Raw genomic sequence first — 17,137 nt, 5'->3', positions numbered from 1 at the left:
AGGCAAGAGAGAGGACAATCGGTAAGCGTAGTTTCCTCCTCTTATAATTTCGTTTTGTTTTTACCTCGATTGAAGTCAGTTTCCCTTGCGTTTATGTGTTTATATTTGTGTCGCTGAGATTTGTTTTTCTTTTGTATTTTAGTTTGCACTGATCCTAATGGAAATAATTAAATCCTTTTGACCATTTCGCTCCGGCTCGTAAATAACTTATATTGAAATTGTCTCTTTATAGGGCTATTGGTATTGAAAGTGTTCTGGCGAGTCACAGATGTAATGTCTGATACGTGCTGGTCATTAATTTGTTATGTAATGTAATTTAATTTTTAATATGAAATGCTCTCGTTTTAAAAGTCTCGTTTTAAAAAATTGTTATGTAATGTTGTTTTACGTGATTTGCTTTGTGTTGGCAGCTTTTTATTGCAAACACCCACTGTCAAACCGAAAGTGTCCTGGGAAGTTTTCATGCATTCGTATTCCCTTTGAGTAACGTATTCATCACCCACAGCGAAAAGTATTTTTTTGGAGAGTTTACAACAACTGACTAGTTGGTGGAAGGAGTGAATTAAGCCCCATCACTATTCTCCTCTGATTTTACTTAAACAAGCAAAATAGTCTAACAAATATACGTACATCAAGGATCCAGACTTACTAGGGGAGTTACCATTGTGTACAAAACGATATAATATGGAAAAAATAACGTCTTAAAAATGCTTCAACGTTTCGGTTAAATCGGGAACCTCCGTTAGGTAACATAAAATCAAAAAGATCTTTTTATGAAAACTTTTTCTCGTCTACTTAAAAACTCGTTTTTATCGTTTTAACGACCAGGTCGTTTCCGTATTGGTCAATGTCTTCACCTGTTTACAATAGCTGTATTTATAGTTTTAAGCTGTCTACACTTTAGGCGTTATTTTCATTTTATTGCGTTTCAACGAATGGTAGAATCCCCTGAAGTTTCTCCAGATGATACCATCATCAAAAGTGTCATGCGGTCCGCCATGATACAGTCCATTAAGGTGATATTTGTTGTACTACTTGTTCCCAAACATCATTGTCTTGACCTCTTGTCGAAAACTGCATATTGCTGGAATCAATACAAAAAAAATAAATCATGTTAAAGTCATTTACCCTTTATAACAACGCCACGTATTCAACCATACATAGTGTAAAAATTATTCAAGTATTCATCAAAGAAACACTGGGTTGATGCGTAAACAATGCCTCTTTCTGCCTTGAAATATATTTGATTTCGGACTCTGTACAAAGTAAACGAAAAACACAGTTTCACATATATATAATATTTATTAAACCCTTTCCCTAACCCTTATGCAGGGTACACTTTTTCTAGAGTCTGGTACGCTACACTGGTACCAGACTCTGGAAATGAGAGAATTACTCTAAGGTGATTAAAAGTGCTGCAAAATAACCCAAACATTTCCTTCTGATCGTTAGCCCTAGAATGGAAATCTGGGACCATGCAGCCACGAAGGCCTAATATGGACGGAGAGGTGTCTTACAGTACTGTTTAAAATTTACAGAGGTTTAAATTATTTAATATCTTAAAACCAACCACACGGCTTTACTCGCATCAGGTGTTTTATGTTTTGTAATCGAGCAGTTCACTGATGACAACATTTTAAAGATAATTTTGCATAAAAAATTGATTAAACTCTATTAAAACTTTAGATTATGTTACAGTGAAAATCATAAAACCATGAACACTTTTATTGATCTTGGATACGAAAATTGTTGCAGAAAACCATCGAATAATAGCTCAAAATGGCGGAAAATGTTAAAACATGGACAGTGATGGAGTTAAAAGTTGTTTTGGAACAGTTTGACAACTAGTTTCTCTAATTTTTCTTTCTAAGTATAATTTAAGTGTTCACGGTTTTTCATATTTTCACTGTAAAGTGTTTAATAGTTATATGCCAATACACAGTAAAAAGCATTTTTAGTGAGCTCACGCTGTGTTTAGATAAAACTAATGATGAGTTGTTTTTGAAAATAAAAATTTTGATCAGTTTTTTGGTACCTGAAGGTGATATCAACTGCACACCCTGTGGACGACAATTGTTTTGTGGGCGCAACAACAAATAACAAGGTATATGATGTGTCCCTGTTGCCATAAATTGTCAGTCTCTTCCTAAAGTAAAAGAGCATAAGCAAAGATATTTTGACTTTTAAATCTTCTAATAAATTACAAGATTATAGATGTCCAATTTCAGACATACTTTTAAGTACATCTGAAATTGGACATCAAGGGTAACTTTAAAAAAAAAAATAAAGTTACCCTAAGCAATGTTATTGGTTATGCTCCTAAATAATAAGTTGTGAGAATGTAAATGGAAATACAGTTTTTGTAGAAAAGCTATCAGCTTAGCCAATACAAATATTTAAACTTTGTTTCGTAACACTAAGGCCCTTGCAGCAGGGAACTGTATACGTAGTTATTGTTTATACGCCAACTAACGTCCAGGGGACATGAGTGGGCGGACTATTCCTCTTGGGCCTATTGTTTAATTCCGTCATCCTTCAGGTTGTTAGCTTTTAGTTGCCATAAATTCCTTACTCGGCTCTATTGGTAACGCTTCCACATGTCTTTAACGCTGCTTTATATTGGTGTTTCCAAACACTTTCCAATGCAAAGTTTTTTTTTGAAGAACCGTGATCGCCGTCGTAAAAATGTTTCATATAATGGTAATTCATCTGCTCTTGGCGTCAATATATGTATTCTGATGTACGCAATGATCTACTTACTCATGAAACTCTGAATGATAACGTGCATGGTAGGGAGTCGCTTGTTATTCAAAACACAGTCAAAATGTTTCGCCAAAAGTAATTGCTTTATCTGTTATAAGTATCTGCAATCACTTTACTCCAACTGAGTGTGCGTGGCTCAGTTTGTATTCATACCTTTGAGAAGCAGTAATTACAACTGAAACTTGCGGAAGACTGATTATAAAATGTTGAGTTTTTTATGTTAGCTCTTTAGCCCAACGACGAAACATATATACAGAAGTCAAAATTAAAGGAAACAGGTGACGATATAACACCTTTCAGCCTGCACATACCACTTAATTATACCAAGCTTAGGAAAGCAGAATTGTGCATATAAATTACCAAACAGTCCCGGCTTAACACCTGCGCACAACTTACACAACATACCTTAAGTTTTAATGACCTCATTTAAACATTTCGAAAAGAGTATGCATCTATTCGTGTTGTTTCTTGTTGTCACTTCTGTTTATGGCACAGGCCGTATATCAAGGCCTAATCTGAAAGCTGTGAACTTTGCTCATGCCATACAAGGAAGGCTCAATGGAAGCGTGATAAAGGAAATAGAAGTTGACTCAGAAATATCTTGTCAGTTTGAGTGCGTCGAAGAAATGAAATGCTATTCTTACAACTTTGGACCCAAAAAGGACAACACGGGAAAATTCAAGTGTCACTTGAGTAACTCTGATCGATTTGCTGGTTTTGTCAACTTTACAGAAGATAACGACTTCAAGTACGGAGGTTTGCAGGTAGAACAGAAATTACCTACCAGTTGCTACCAGTGAAACCTGTGATTGTTTAATTAACACTATTATTTGAGACCTTTTTTAAAAAGCTATTTTTTTATGGAAACAAAAGCTTTGTTTAGCTTGCTGTAACAAGTTTACATTATAAATTCGCAGATAAGAAATATCTATAGCTATCCTAGAATTAATCGGTTCCTGCTAAAAACTTTCAAAGTATCGAGCAAAATATCACGCAAAAACTTTTTGAAATTCAACATTCAGTATAATCTAACAAGATTTAACCGCTTAGCAAGGGCTTTGGGACCCTTTAGAGAATCCGCAGTACACAGATGATAAAACGAAGAAAAATAATTTCATTTTTTGGATATGTGTAGGAAAAGCGATAGAAGAAAAGGAATCTAAACATGAATGTGATTTAATTGTAAAAGTTGTAAAAATTCTCATATGATTTATGTATTTTAACAGAGTCCGTGTGAGAGTGACAACTCACTTTGTGATGACAAAGAAGTCTGCATCCCTAACTATCAAGATGGCACCGTACGATGCAAGTGTAAAGACGGTTACCCAGGGAAACCTTGTGGTGAGTTAAAAGCTAATGTTGTAAAAAAGTTGATTGACAGGACGTAATGAATCTCAACTTCGGTTAACTGAATATACCGATAAAATATTTGTATTAACCCAACAGAGCCTAAAAGCTGCGCCCAGCTCCTTCACGATGGCTTCACATCCAATGGCGTGTATATCATCAATCCAGATGGCGGCAAACCAATGCGAGTGTTACGTGACATGACCACGGATGGAGGAGGTTGGACCGTATTCCAAAAACGCTTGGACGGGTCTGTTGACTTTTATCTTGGTTGGGAATCCTACAAAAACGGGTTTGGAGATCTGAACGGCGAGTTCTGGCTTGGAAACGACAATCTTCACCGTTTAACAACGTCCGATGATGTCATGCTAAGAGTTGATCTGGAAGACTTTGATGGAGACATCAGATACGCTGAGTACACGACTTTTAAGGTGGCAGACGAGGGAGATAAGTACCGGCTTTTGATTGGAGGATACAATGGCACGGCTGGCGACTCCATGATAGCAGTTTTACAATCAGCACAGTAAGAAAGTGATGTGATGTTTTGTTTGTTTTCTCAAGTAAAATACAATTCAAAGGGCAGACAGACTAGAGAGCTTAGTGCTCTGTACCCCCTTTCCACACACTAGAGGCCGAGGTTATTAATAACTGAATTTTCATGCGATCTAGCGTTCATTACGCATATTTGTTTGTACGAGAAGAAAACCGTTAGTAAAAAAGACGGTGCGATAATAATGGCATAGCTGCCGGCAGTTGTCCCACGAACTTGAAAAAGCTGGTTATTGACAACTGTTTGTTATCTACGACTACAGTAGTTTCCTTTTGATAAGGGAAATTTTAAGGTGCCGACAACTAAACTTTTTTTTACGGTTTGCCACTGGTTACTGCAAACTCTTTAGTTTGACGAGGCCTAAAGAGTTAAAGTTGTCATCTAGATAAAATTAACTAAAATGATCTGTATCTCCATCAAAGAGCTCTTTCCTTCAAAATATCTAACAGAAGATTTTTGTTCATTCATCACATGTTTGTAACGTTTGTTGTAGTGACATGCAGTTCACCACGAATGATGACGACAATGATCTGAGGAGTAACAACTGTGCCCAAGTGTACAAGGGAGCCTGGTGGTACAGGTCTTGTCATTCCGCTAATCTCAACGGATTGTATCTTAATGGACCCCATTCTTCTCACGCTGATGGAGTCAACTGGGGCAAGTTCAGAGGTCACGGCTACTCACTGAAACGAACTGAGATGAAAGTAAAACCGAATTCTGTGTAGTGATGCTTTGGTGAATTGTTCTTTCACTGACTGTCAACGAAAGGACTTTCATCATCAGTGCTTTCTTCTTACGCATTCTACAGGCAAGGATACCTAAAAAAATGGGATACGAGATTTATTGACAAATGTTTAAGATCGATTAAGACAAGATGATCTTGTCGACAGTCAGGGAGCGGTTTTGAAGACGCAAGGCTTTCCACACCGGAGAGACTGTTAGAAACCTTGACACGAGACTGACTGATCAAAAATGAACGACAAAAAGTGACGATGTTAACAATCACATTTCTGAACTGTTTTCAATGACTGACTATTGTACACTCAAATTTAACTAAATTACGCCACTGCAAAACCGACCGATCGATCAGGTCCAACCGATCAGACTTATCAGGTCTTGTCACATTATCGACTTGCAAGCAACTTTTCGCTTGACTTTGAAATGACCTCGAGCTCCTCTCAAGATTGTCGGACGTCAATTATACCAGATAAAAAATACTGATACTCTACAATGTTTTTTAGTTTAGTAAGTATTATGTGCCACCCTCATTAGATGAAGTTTTGTTGACTGTCTGTGCAAGTTTGGACAGAAACATTAAAAAAATTAGGTTAATTAACAAACGTTCATGTATTTAGGAGCGCATTCAAATACTTTACAGGAAAATTTTGAAATGAGCAAGTGCGATTAAGGATACACAAAACAGTGCTATTTTCTAACACTCTAAATGCACCTTACGGCATTGCGTGCTGGATAAAGCCTGGCAGTTTAACCGAGTGATTACTTATATGGTCACATCAGCAACGACAATAATACATAATCACCTTCAATTTTTGTTGTTCAGCAATAAAATAAGAAGTTTGTTAAACTCTGTTATATTAAAATATAACATAGCAGTCACAAACGCACCCTGAGTGCTTTGCTTTTCTTAAAAAATAAGTCTTTTGGTATTCATATACTGTAATTCTAATGACTAGTGTGCTTTTTCAAGAAGGCAATAAAACAAAAGATATGTTAGACTTTTCACACCTTTACTTGAAGCTTTAACGATCTTCGACTTTGATGATAATTCTATTCGATTGTACTAAACATACATTAATATTGAGAAAAAGCTATTAACCATTCTCATATTTCTACTGCCAGGGGGTCTATTTTAAGGTGCGTTAACGATCCTTGACTTCGATGATAGTTCTATTGACTTCGATTGTACTGAACAGACATTAAAATTGAAAAAAAAAGCCATAAACCACTCTGATATTTCTACTGACAGGTGGTCTATTTTAAGATGCGTTAATTAACATGAAATTACTTAATTACTTGTACTAAACTATCATTGTCATTTACTTTCCGTGAGAAAACTAAAATGGGGTCTATATTAAGCAAGCAAGGGAATACAAACCATCGTTGATCTAATCCAAATACGTAATTAGCCGCTTTTGTTTATCAAAGGATGAAATTGACCGCGTGGGTCCTTGAAGTTATGAAACAATATAAAGATCAAACACACTCTACTGAAGTATTACACGATATAAATTTGTTCTAATATAGATCAAACACTATAACAACATTTAATAGAGGTAATGACAAACTCTTTACAAATCCATCGTCGGTACATATAATGTTTTGCTTACTTTAAACAAAATAGTGCGCCGTCACTGACCTGACATAAACATCTAGTTTACAGTTTATTTCGGATAAGTTCACAAAACGTTATATGAGATTTAGCTTATATTGCTTATGAAATAAAGTTTATTTCAGTAGTTCTTAAATATGACCAAGCTTATTAAATTGACTGATTTTTTATTTCTCCAACAAAAGTAACCTTTTCCATAGTTTCTCGCATGTGCTAATCTGGAATATGAACACTTCCGAAAAAGAACAATAATTGTTATGTTGTCAGAGACCGGCTCCCAAAACTATTATTGCAATCTCTTAAAAGACAAAGTTTCTTAATGCAATACCATGGAACAGTTGTCAAGGATTGGTAATACAATAAAGGAGCCGGGTGTGAATTACAAATGCATATAGAAATGGAAAATTATTAAATGACATCACGAATCAAAAGTTCAGTTTGTTGTTTTCGACATTGTCTAATCTTCTGGCTCTTCTGGCTCTTCTGGGTCATCATCTACCACTGTGTCATTGATGCATGGTCGAGGTGGGAAGGGTGACGGCGTGACGGTGTCACGCCGTTCGCGCGACTCCTCTCCGCTACTTTCTGACTCGCCTATTGTATCGTTTATGCATGGTCGAGGTGGAAAACGTGTATCTTCCATTGGCAATGGCACTCGTCTCATTCTTTTGATGCGCTTCTCATCGTTCACTTCATTTAGTTTTCTCTCAATTGATGCAGCATTAATAAGAATGACTCCAAAGGCTAAGACGAACAGACTTACTGTCAGATGCATCTGCGAAGAAAAGAAATAAATCACAAACTAAATAAAATAAAGGAAATAGGTAATATAAAACTAATATGAATAGAAAAAATGGAAACTATAGACTGGAAAACGCTCAAAGCAGAAAGAATGAATTTTTAAGAAAGATTCGGTTAAGGTATAAACGCGACATAAATTCTAATAATAATAATAATAATACATCATCATCATCATCATCATCATCATCATCATCAAAGTTAAGACTTAAGACTACGAGTTTAACCCATTGAGGTCATTGTAAAGCACCTTCTAATGCTATAAAGTGGATGGAATCTTTCTTGTGAAATGTGTCTAGATTCCCGGTGTAGCTATTTTGTGTGGAAATCATATTAAGCACATACATGCGTGTTTTTACGTGGAACACAAGTGTATCGCAGTTTGCGTGCTGTAAGTCATGGATAGACACGGATGTTTAACTGACTTGAATGGAGCATCCAGAGTCGTTAATGTTAAGCTAACTAATGGCAATTAATAGCTATGAGTTTTCACCTTATTGATTTTGGTTCCTTAACAATATCAAAAAATCAGTTTGTGAACACCACTGTCATGCCAGCTGTTAAGTGCTTCACACACTGGCTCAAAGCTTTTAGCCCCTTATTGTTTTGAACTGCGTTTTATGATAAATATTCTACATAGAGCGAAATAAACAATGAACTAACGAAGTGTTTTCAGGCCTTTATTTAAAGCACTTAAGACTTCATTGTACTAAATACAGACACAAATATCACTATAAAAGCCATTAAATACCCTTTGACATTTATTCGACTACAAAGCTTATTTCAAGATAATGATAATATTCGTTAACATAAAACGATAAAGAAAAATTTGCTACACGAATGTTTTTCGTTGAGAAACCGTTAAAGGGCACGCCTTTATAAAGCCAGGACAGAAATACAAACGAGATTAAAATATCTGACAAATTTAAGCCCTTGCATTGAGACAGCATTTTGTTAACAAAGGCTGATTAATTCACAAGATTAATTTTAAAAAAGACATGGTAGGAGATTACTGATGAATGATGTTAAATTTAGTTTGCTCTATTCATTTTTTCAGTATCATACACGTTAACGCCCTACAGCATGCCACTTTGACGTGTGGTATTTTTTGCACATTGTGATATAACACGTCGTATGTCTTTGTCGCATAACATAGGTTTACCTATCATAACATCACAATCTCCACATTTAGTGGAATACTTTGATTCAAGGCAAGCTATTGTTCGTGACATTATCCGGCCCTTTACTCTGATAAGTTGCCAATCTGAATTTGCTATAAATAGCTTAAGAGATGTTAGGAAGTAATCAAAGAGGGTTAGTAAATGCGTGACAATATAAATCTGTATTCATTGTTTCCAAGCAGTTTTGTATGAATCAGACAAATCGGAACGTTACATTGGTTAAAAATCTTATTTTAAAACGTTTTTGCTTTATTCGTAAGCTAACTGGCCAAGACAAATTTGGTTGGACGATCTCGTTTCATTTAAATATGTATCAACTCTGCCAGCCCAATTGCAAGATTATTTTAAGTCCAGTGGTAAGAATGTATCTATAAAATATCACCCAATATTAACTGGACTTCATTCACACGACCGTTATCACAAAATACATCGGATAAGAATATAGCTCTTGGCTAGTGGAATAATATTACTGTATGCGTCACGAAAACACGTATGATAATTACGTAAATGTTCCTCAAACCGAATTATATGGCAATTATATATCCCAAACCGAGGGAATGCTGGTTCGAACTGAGGCAAACAGTTATAAACTCCATATGTAGGATAAGGCAAAACAAAGTTTTCTTTGTTTTTGCTATGTTCTTGTCCTCTTGTTAATCTTGTTTTTGTTTTCTTCTTCTCTTTTTTTCTTTTCGTTCTTCTCTTCTTTCACTTTCTGATTGTTCCTCTCTATCTTCCGACTCTGGGTCCCCTTCCATTGTATCTCCACTTCCAGATTGTTCCTCGCCGCTTCCTGAGCCTGCCATTCGTCCTCTGACACATGGTCGGGGTAGAATAGTTGGTTCTGTATGAGAGGGTTCTCGCCTCACCCTCTTGGGGGGCCTCACAACTTTGTACTTAGCGCATCTGAAGAAAAGATACAACTTATCGGCCTCTGCTACATAACCTGAGTGGTACTTTCTTTTCCAACCCTTGAAACCACTTCGTGTCCCTGGAACTAGAACATGAAAACTATGAATTAATAACTCAGTAAAACGCTAGGATGCTAAACAATTCTAATTGTGCAGAGTTAAGTGTAGTCTATGTAAACAATAACGAAGCATACCTTTGTCCACCTTATTTGTGCCACATATATTTATGGTGTGCAAACACTTGGGTGCGTTTAAGGCTTTGAAGAATTTCTCTCATCAAAAGGAAATAGTGCAAATAAAACTTCCGTCTCCCTCAACGCTGACATCATTACAGAATTTATGCGAGGAAACAGTACTGGTTAGTCTTTAAAACACTGAATCTGTTTCTTAACCCGGCGTGCTTTTCACTGAACAGGTTTTCAAAACATGACTTAACATATTCGTAAAGCTGGCGTGCTTGTTAAAATGTGCATGGGAGACAATCTGTCTTAGAAGCCACATTTTCAATACTTCCAAATTTAAAGTGCATATAATTTCTTTTGAAATGTTCTAAATGAATGTGGTGTAACGTTTATAGAGAAAACGTGTTTTCAAACCCAATGAAGACAAACGCCTCAAACAGTATCCTCGATTGCGAGCTTTGACCAAGAGGCGGGCGATAGCCAATGGGATGGGATTGTGTCGTTGAGCGGCACGACCTCGCTTTCGAAAAGAAGCTACAGGGTCTTCAGAGCTGTCCCGCTTCTCTACTAAGTCGGATTTAAGGTTTTCCTCAGACGGAACAGAACTGATGAGAACGACTCCAAAGGCTAAAATGTACAGAGTTATAATGAGATGCATCTGTGAAGAAAAGTAGACTGTAATTTATTATCAGGAGCCCACAAACATAGACTCCTGAAATCATTACCTCATTGATAAATAACTAGGTAAATAACTAAGTAATTACATGAATAAACAAATAGAGATAAATAGAAAAAATATGTAACATCATAATATGTAAAATGTCTCCCCAAAATTCTAGCTTTGTAGTTCTACACCCGGGAACTGCCATCTAGGGTTCCGAGATTTTTAAGCTGTGAAACACAGAAGTTCAACACAAGCAAAATTTGTGCTGAATGAACTCTTATAATCATGACGTGCTTGTAGTTAGTTTGTGCATGTCAGTTCATTTTTTCCTTACATGCTGTTTTGTTGTTAAAAATTCAATTGCCTGGGCACTGAATTCAATGAAATTATTTGTTTGCCGATCAGCAAAAAATATTTCGTGTTGAAAAGATAGTCATTACTTATATGCTTACTTCAGCGGATATAAGGACACCTCGGTTATTTTTGGTTCCTTGACAATATCATCAAGGATTTGTGAACTAACAATATCAAAGTTAACAATCAAGGTTTATAGGGCAACAATCAACACCATTTTGCTGTATTATAAGGCTTCCTGTTTCTTGTTAAAATTCTTGGATATTCTGTACTTCTTGATTTTTCATTCTCAATAGAAACAACAAAAACAACAACTACAAAAAACTAGCTAGGACGTTTTACGTGTTTATTGCATGCGCTGAAGGACACTTGTCTTCCAAATACTGACATAGGTATCAATATTGCTATCAAGTGCATTAAATACTATTTGACCGCTAGGTAACTAAGAAGCCTATTTTAAGATAACATAAGTAATAAAATTATTGTCATTCAAATTTCTGTGAGAAACCTAAAACCATTAATGAACCCATCATTACCGTGATTACACCAAGGCAGAACGGAAATACAAACCAACACTAAAATAATACAAATATAGCACCTTTCGACAGCATTTTTAACAAAGCCTCATGCAAAATTAGAAAACAAGTTTTTGGCGTTTTTTTCCGGTGTAGGATAAATAAAATTATAGAGTCCTGAGACCCGTTTCTCGAAAGCACCGGAAACTTTTAGGACCCGCAAAGTCATTTTTAAATATTTATGTCTTAAAAACGGGAAAGTGTTTTGGCCTTAAATTTTGCATGAGGGGAACTTCTCTTCATATTAAAAATATCATGGAATAAAACAGCTCTGTAATCATAAAGGTTTGGGATTTTGCTATAGCTTTCTGGGTGAGAAAACTTTACGGGATCTTCGAGAAACAGACCTCTGGAAACTGTTAAGTAATGGACAAGAACAACCTTTGAACCAAGCAGTACAGTTTGTACACCAACAAAACGACAGACAGCTCAGTAACAGAGATGTTTTGTGTTTAGGAAAGAACACGTCATGATATACCAAGTCGTATTTCGAACTGTCATATGATATGGGCTTTTTCACTATATAACAACTTAGAACTTTTCCTAACTGATAACAAGCATTTTTTACAGTTTTCTGTTAAGATATTTTTGCTGACATCATCAGGCCCTTTACTGCCATGACAATCGTTAAGTTGTTAGTTGTTACAAGTAGTTAAAGACAAGGAAAATTGTACAATGTTAGGAATTAAAAGGTGTAACTCAACGTAAATCGGTTTTCATTGAAACCTTCGATTGCAAGCAACAAAAACTTTGGAAAGTTGCATTAAAAATAATTTTCTTCATGCTTACTGTTAAATTTCAGTTAAAAATTCAATCGACGCTTCTTTAAATATGCTCGGACTTATTTTATAACATCATATTCTATTGGAAAGATAAGCCTTCTGTAAACGTACCTTAAACACGTGCACCGTTTCAGTGTAAGATACCCTGGCTGAGATACTGTTAACTCCGCTGAGCTCGGTTGTAAGATAAGGTAAATTTTCGGACCGGCGGTAAGTACTTATACATAAAATACCACCCAATATCAACTACACTTATTCACACGATCCAGTATCAAAAACTACATTAAAAGAGAAAGCAATTCATGGCTTTATTTTAGGATAAATATCTACCCCAAACAGAGATCATGCTAATATTTAAACACTAAAAACTTTGCATTGGGGAGAGTGTAAGACCATAAAAAAATTCTGTGTAAATTTGACTATTCGAGTTTTATGACAGTTTAAGAACAGTAGAAATATTTCGGTAGTTTTCATCTCAAAAGGATACCGCATACCAAATAAACAGAAGCAGATTGTTTATTTAGGTGGATATATTGGCATGCCTTAAGGACGTCTCACACGCATCTTTGTATTCATTCTCAATGTAGTGGAATCCACTTTTGTCGTAGTAATAAAAATCGTACGTGATGTTAAGACATGTAGTTTTTCGTTGGTTTTGATATCTTTCAATAGAATCATAAAGGCGTGCCCCGTCGTTTAACCTCACTTCAGAGCGTTTCAGTTTTCAGTATTATTCTACTTTGCATTACGTATGTTTTTTAAATTTGGAGTGAAATGAATTATATTGCTTTAAAATTGAAGTGAAGAGGATTATATTGAGATCAGTTTCATAGTTTCTGAAGAAGCTAATGTTATTTTGCATCGTCATAATTTGATTGCATGTTTCGATCAGCAATCCGAGCACTGGAATTCCGAAAAGGCCGAAAAAGGGCCAAGAAAATTGAGGGAAGGCTCATAAATTGGAGATAAGATCATTAACTGTCTGTTTGACTGTGCCATTTCTACCGGGTTATTGCACAATTTTACATCAGTTTGTTTTCTTGTTTTCTTCGACAATCTGTAAACAATTTGTTGCTCTGCTGTTCGTGGCTCTAAAAGAGAGTAGAATCATGACAAGAGCAGGAAGACTTGGTCGTTTATCTATTTTTTCTCTTGAATAACTTTCGGCAATGAAACTCTCGTCTTACTCTTGTCATGTAAATTAACAGCTTATTATATATAAAAACTATTTTAAAGAAGTGAGTAATGTTAATGCTTTTTTATTAATACAATTTCATAATGAAATTTTGTGTATGCCCCCATAGTCTACTCTATGCATCAATGATCACATTCCAAGTTTAAACTATGTCGCACTGTCGGGCCATTACAATGTTCGGCTCCATTTTAATAGAATCTTATATTAATAGGATTAGCTTGTTGATCGTAAATTTTCATTTCTGCCCAAAACCTGTAGAATGTACTTACATTTGCCATTTTCTAATGTAACAGAAATAATAAGGGCTCTGTTTTTTTTTTTTTAAAAAAACTTTTATATATTTAAATGCACTTTTCTATCTCTTTCTTTTATTTGTAACAATTTTATAGATTCTTACATTTTCTACTTAACAATTAGATTATGAGCTCAAAAATTTTTATGAGGTGTTTGTTGATGAGGTTAATGACATAGAAATCGAGAGCGAATAATCTAATTGTTTTAGTAGAATTCTAACTAATTCTCCTTTAAATAATGATTTTCAAAATTATTTTTCCACATATGAACTACACGTATTAAACTTCACGCTATGCGAAAATCGCACGCGGACTAAATTGTCATTTGAAGCGGGTACGCACCCCCCACCAGTTCATTCAACAATTTTGAACTTTTTAAACTCGCGTATCGTCGAATGTCCTTCTCTTTATTTTGGAATTGAGCTATCCGTTAATGTTTCTAAACTTCCCCCAAAAACTTTGAAGAAACGAGAAATTTCACCATTTTGTAGATTTCCTTCAGCCACTGCACACTGATAGTGTACAATAACTCAGACAAAAAAGATTGCAGCATTTGCACTAGTATATTAGTAGAATTCTGTTATGTGCATTGATTTTTCTGCATATCAGTTGCGCAATAAAGATGCGAACCATTCTGTTTCTAAGTGAAAGTGAATACATGAAATGTCATATATTTTTTAATTATTTTAGTTTAATCTCGTACCCAGATCTTCTCAACCCTCGGAGAGAACATCTGGTAAAGTCGGATTTTGCTCGCGTCAAATGTGTCAGAAATGTGACACACGACGCGACTACGCATGCTCGGCAAATTAGTAGATGAAAAGCTCACTTGGCTGCTGTAAATAGCTAATAAACTTCTTTCCCATACAAGGAAAGACAAGTAACACAATCTTGAAATGAAGTTAAGGAAGAGAAAAAGCCGCCAGTCGTGTTAATGCTGATAAATTAAAATACTCAAACCAGCCTTCAACGGTGGGGAAAAGCGCGCGCTGTGTTTGACGCGTACAAGCTAGATGTACGCGTCAAGTACGCGTCAGATTTGCAAAGTTTTTCGCCCATCTTTTTACCCACGAATATCGTCATTTTAAAACATTTTGTTCTAACAAGCTTGAACTACAAACTGTATCTATAGCTTATTCGTATTAGTAACATTCAAAATACGACACGTTTGTAGAGAAGCCTTTAAAAACAAATATTTTCCTACCAGCTAACGCACGGTGCGCGCGTGCGAAACAAAGTTTGCATCATCCGCGCGCAAATGCTGAAGCTGTTCATCAACCAATCAGATTGGCGAATTGAACGCACTTGACCAGATGTGTACTACCGTGGTAAGTAGACATCTGGGTACGAGATCAATTTTAGTTATTTTAGGTCTTTAGGAATTCTAATTCTCCGGTTGCAGATGGAAACATGCAATCAAATTATGACGATGCAAAATATCATTGGCTTCTTAAGAAATTACGGAACTAATAAATATACTTCAATTTTAAAGCAATGTTTTATAAGTCAATAAAAATAATGATGATGACGATGATGATGACAATAATGATAACAGGAATGAAAAAAATGCCTGAAGAAAATATTAACACTGTTGTCGCGGTGTCTGACCATCAATTAGCATGACAGAGCTATTTCCACAAGGCTTATGATTTACATGCACTATGGAGTACTAAAAGAGCGGCCGTCTTTATTTTCAAAATAAGTCACTTACTTTTTTAAGCAATTTTTCCCCAACGTTCTAACAGAAAGATGAGTTTTGTAAAGTGAACGTGATATGGAAACATATCGGCATACTCTTTTTAAGTTGGAAGCTAATTTACACAACCTCGTGTGTGGCCGGTCGTACATAATTGTCCAGTTTTGTTTCAACCAGGAAAGTTTCATAAAGAGTTGAAAAACGTATCTGTACAGTATTAGTCCACAAATTCCGCAAACTTTTTTCAACTCTGCATTTCTTAATTCGTTCAAATTCAGTGTTTTAATTCAGCGCTCATAGTTAGCTCGAAGGTTGACTATTCAAAGGTATCTTTTTGAAAATTCAAACAAATGAAGATTGGAAGAACATTGTTAAACGAAAACGGGAAATAGAAGAGTAAAATAATAATTAAATGTGTCTATGACATCATTTTCAAGTTTATACATATATATGTTGTTACGATATTTGTGAAACGGTTTACGGGGTAGATAAAAACAAAAAAACACACAAGTAGTTCTACATATTGTTCCTTTAAAACTTGTTTAACGAGACATTTTCAAAACCATTAATAGGTTAATTTCTTGGTAGTCCTCCTTGCGATCTAGCAATAACATCGAACTGACTACAAAAGAAATGATTTCTGTTCTTACTGAACACAATTCCTGTTAGATGCAAGTTTTGTGTCTTGTGATGGCCTTTTGTCAGTAATTTTGCAAACTTCAGACATCATGAATTCTTTTCCACTGCAGTTTTAATTTAAAATTTAGTTTGACAATAGGAATCAAAATAAAGGGTACGTAATTTCCAGAACTTATTTGTAAAATTTTATTCTTGGTTTTCTCGAAAACACGTTTTAAATTTGTTACTAAATTCCGTCTACAGGTAGTCGAAACTGTTAAATTGTGAATGATTGGCTATAACGTTCCTGGTATTATTTTAAAAATATCGAAATGAATATATTCGTGCCTTTATTATTGTTACTATGGCAACATAAGGAACTTGTATCCAACAAGAATGTAATTAATCCAAAAAGAGTAATCTACTAGTAAAAACACTACGGTCATTTAATGTTGGTATTACCAAATCGAATTAAGCAACACCCTTAAACCGACCAAAAATTACTGCGATTATATTAAAAGAGAGATTCAAGAGGGACAATCAGAAACACAACAACAGCAAAATCTGCAAAATATATGAAGTGTACTGAAGGGTTGTCTCGTGGAAATCTAGCAGGCTTCAGTTGAGATTTGGGAGAAATTGACGCAAGTTTGACATCAAAGCATTTCCTACGTTTCCCCAAAGATAGCCAGTCCTTGAAAGTAAGACTAGTTTATTTGTTCTTTGTTCATTTGAAACTGAAACTATAAAAAACGGTTATTGGGGCTTCACGAAATTGTATAGCTATTGTTAATTTGGCAAGTTATGGCAGACATTCTATTCGTCCTCATTTCAGGGATGTGATGTTTCCCGCAAAAAAAGAAAAAAAAGCTGATCAA

The 17,137-nt window shown here is 35.4% G+C and overlaps 2 protein-coding genes across 2 annotated transcripts; one reads left to right on the top strand and one right to left on the bottom strand.

Annotated features, from left to right (window-relative positions):
* Positions 1–2,677: 2,677 nt before the first annotated feature.
* Positions 2,678–7,482, top strand: LOC144635714 (microfibril-associated glycoprotein 4-like). Its single transcript, XM_078494795.1, has 4 exons — positions 2,678–3,527; positions 3,990–4,104; positions 4,210–4,633; positions 5,154–7,482. Exons 1-4 carry the CDS (start codon positions 3,180–3,182, stop codon positions 5,383–5,385), a joined length of 1,119 nt encoding a protein of 372 aa, XP_078350921.1. The 5' UTR covers positions 2,678–3,179; the 3' UTR covers positions 5,386–7,482.
* A 1,350-nt stretch (positions 7,483–8,832) lies between these two features.
* LOC144635722 (uncharacterized) lies at positions 8,833–12,631 on the bottom strand. The gene is made up of 3 exons (XM_078494806.1): positions 12,569–12,631; positions 10,497–10,740; positions 8,833–9,986 (listed from the first exon to the last, which is right to left on the bottom strand). Exons 2-3 carry the CDS (start codon positions 10,738–10,740, stop codon positions 9,643–9,645), a joined length of 588 nt encoding a protein of 195 aa, XP_078350932.1. The 5' UTR covers positions 12,569–12,631; the 3' UTR covers positions 8,833–9,642.
* Positions 12,632–17,137: the final 4,506 nt, after the last annotated feature.

This window comes from Oculina patagonica, chromosome 1 (assembly GCF_052425735.1).
Source record: "Oculina patagonica isolate OP01 chromosome 1, crgOcupat, whole genome shotgun sequence".
Taxonomy (NCBI): domain Eukaryota; kingdom Metazoa; phylum Cnidaria; class Anthozoa; order Scleractinia; family Oculinidae; genus Oculina; species Oculina patagonica.
Note: the sequence above shows the minus strand (reverse complement) of the source record. Positions and strands in the feature narration are given on the sequence as shown.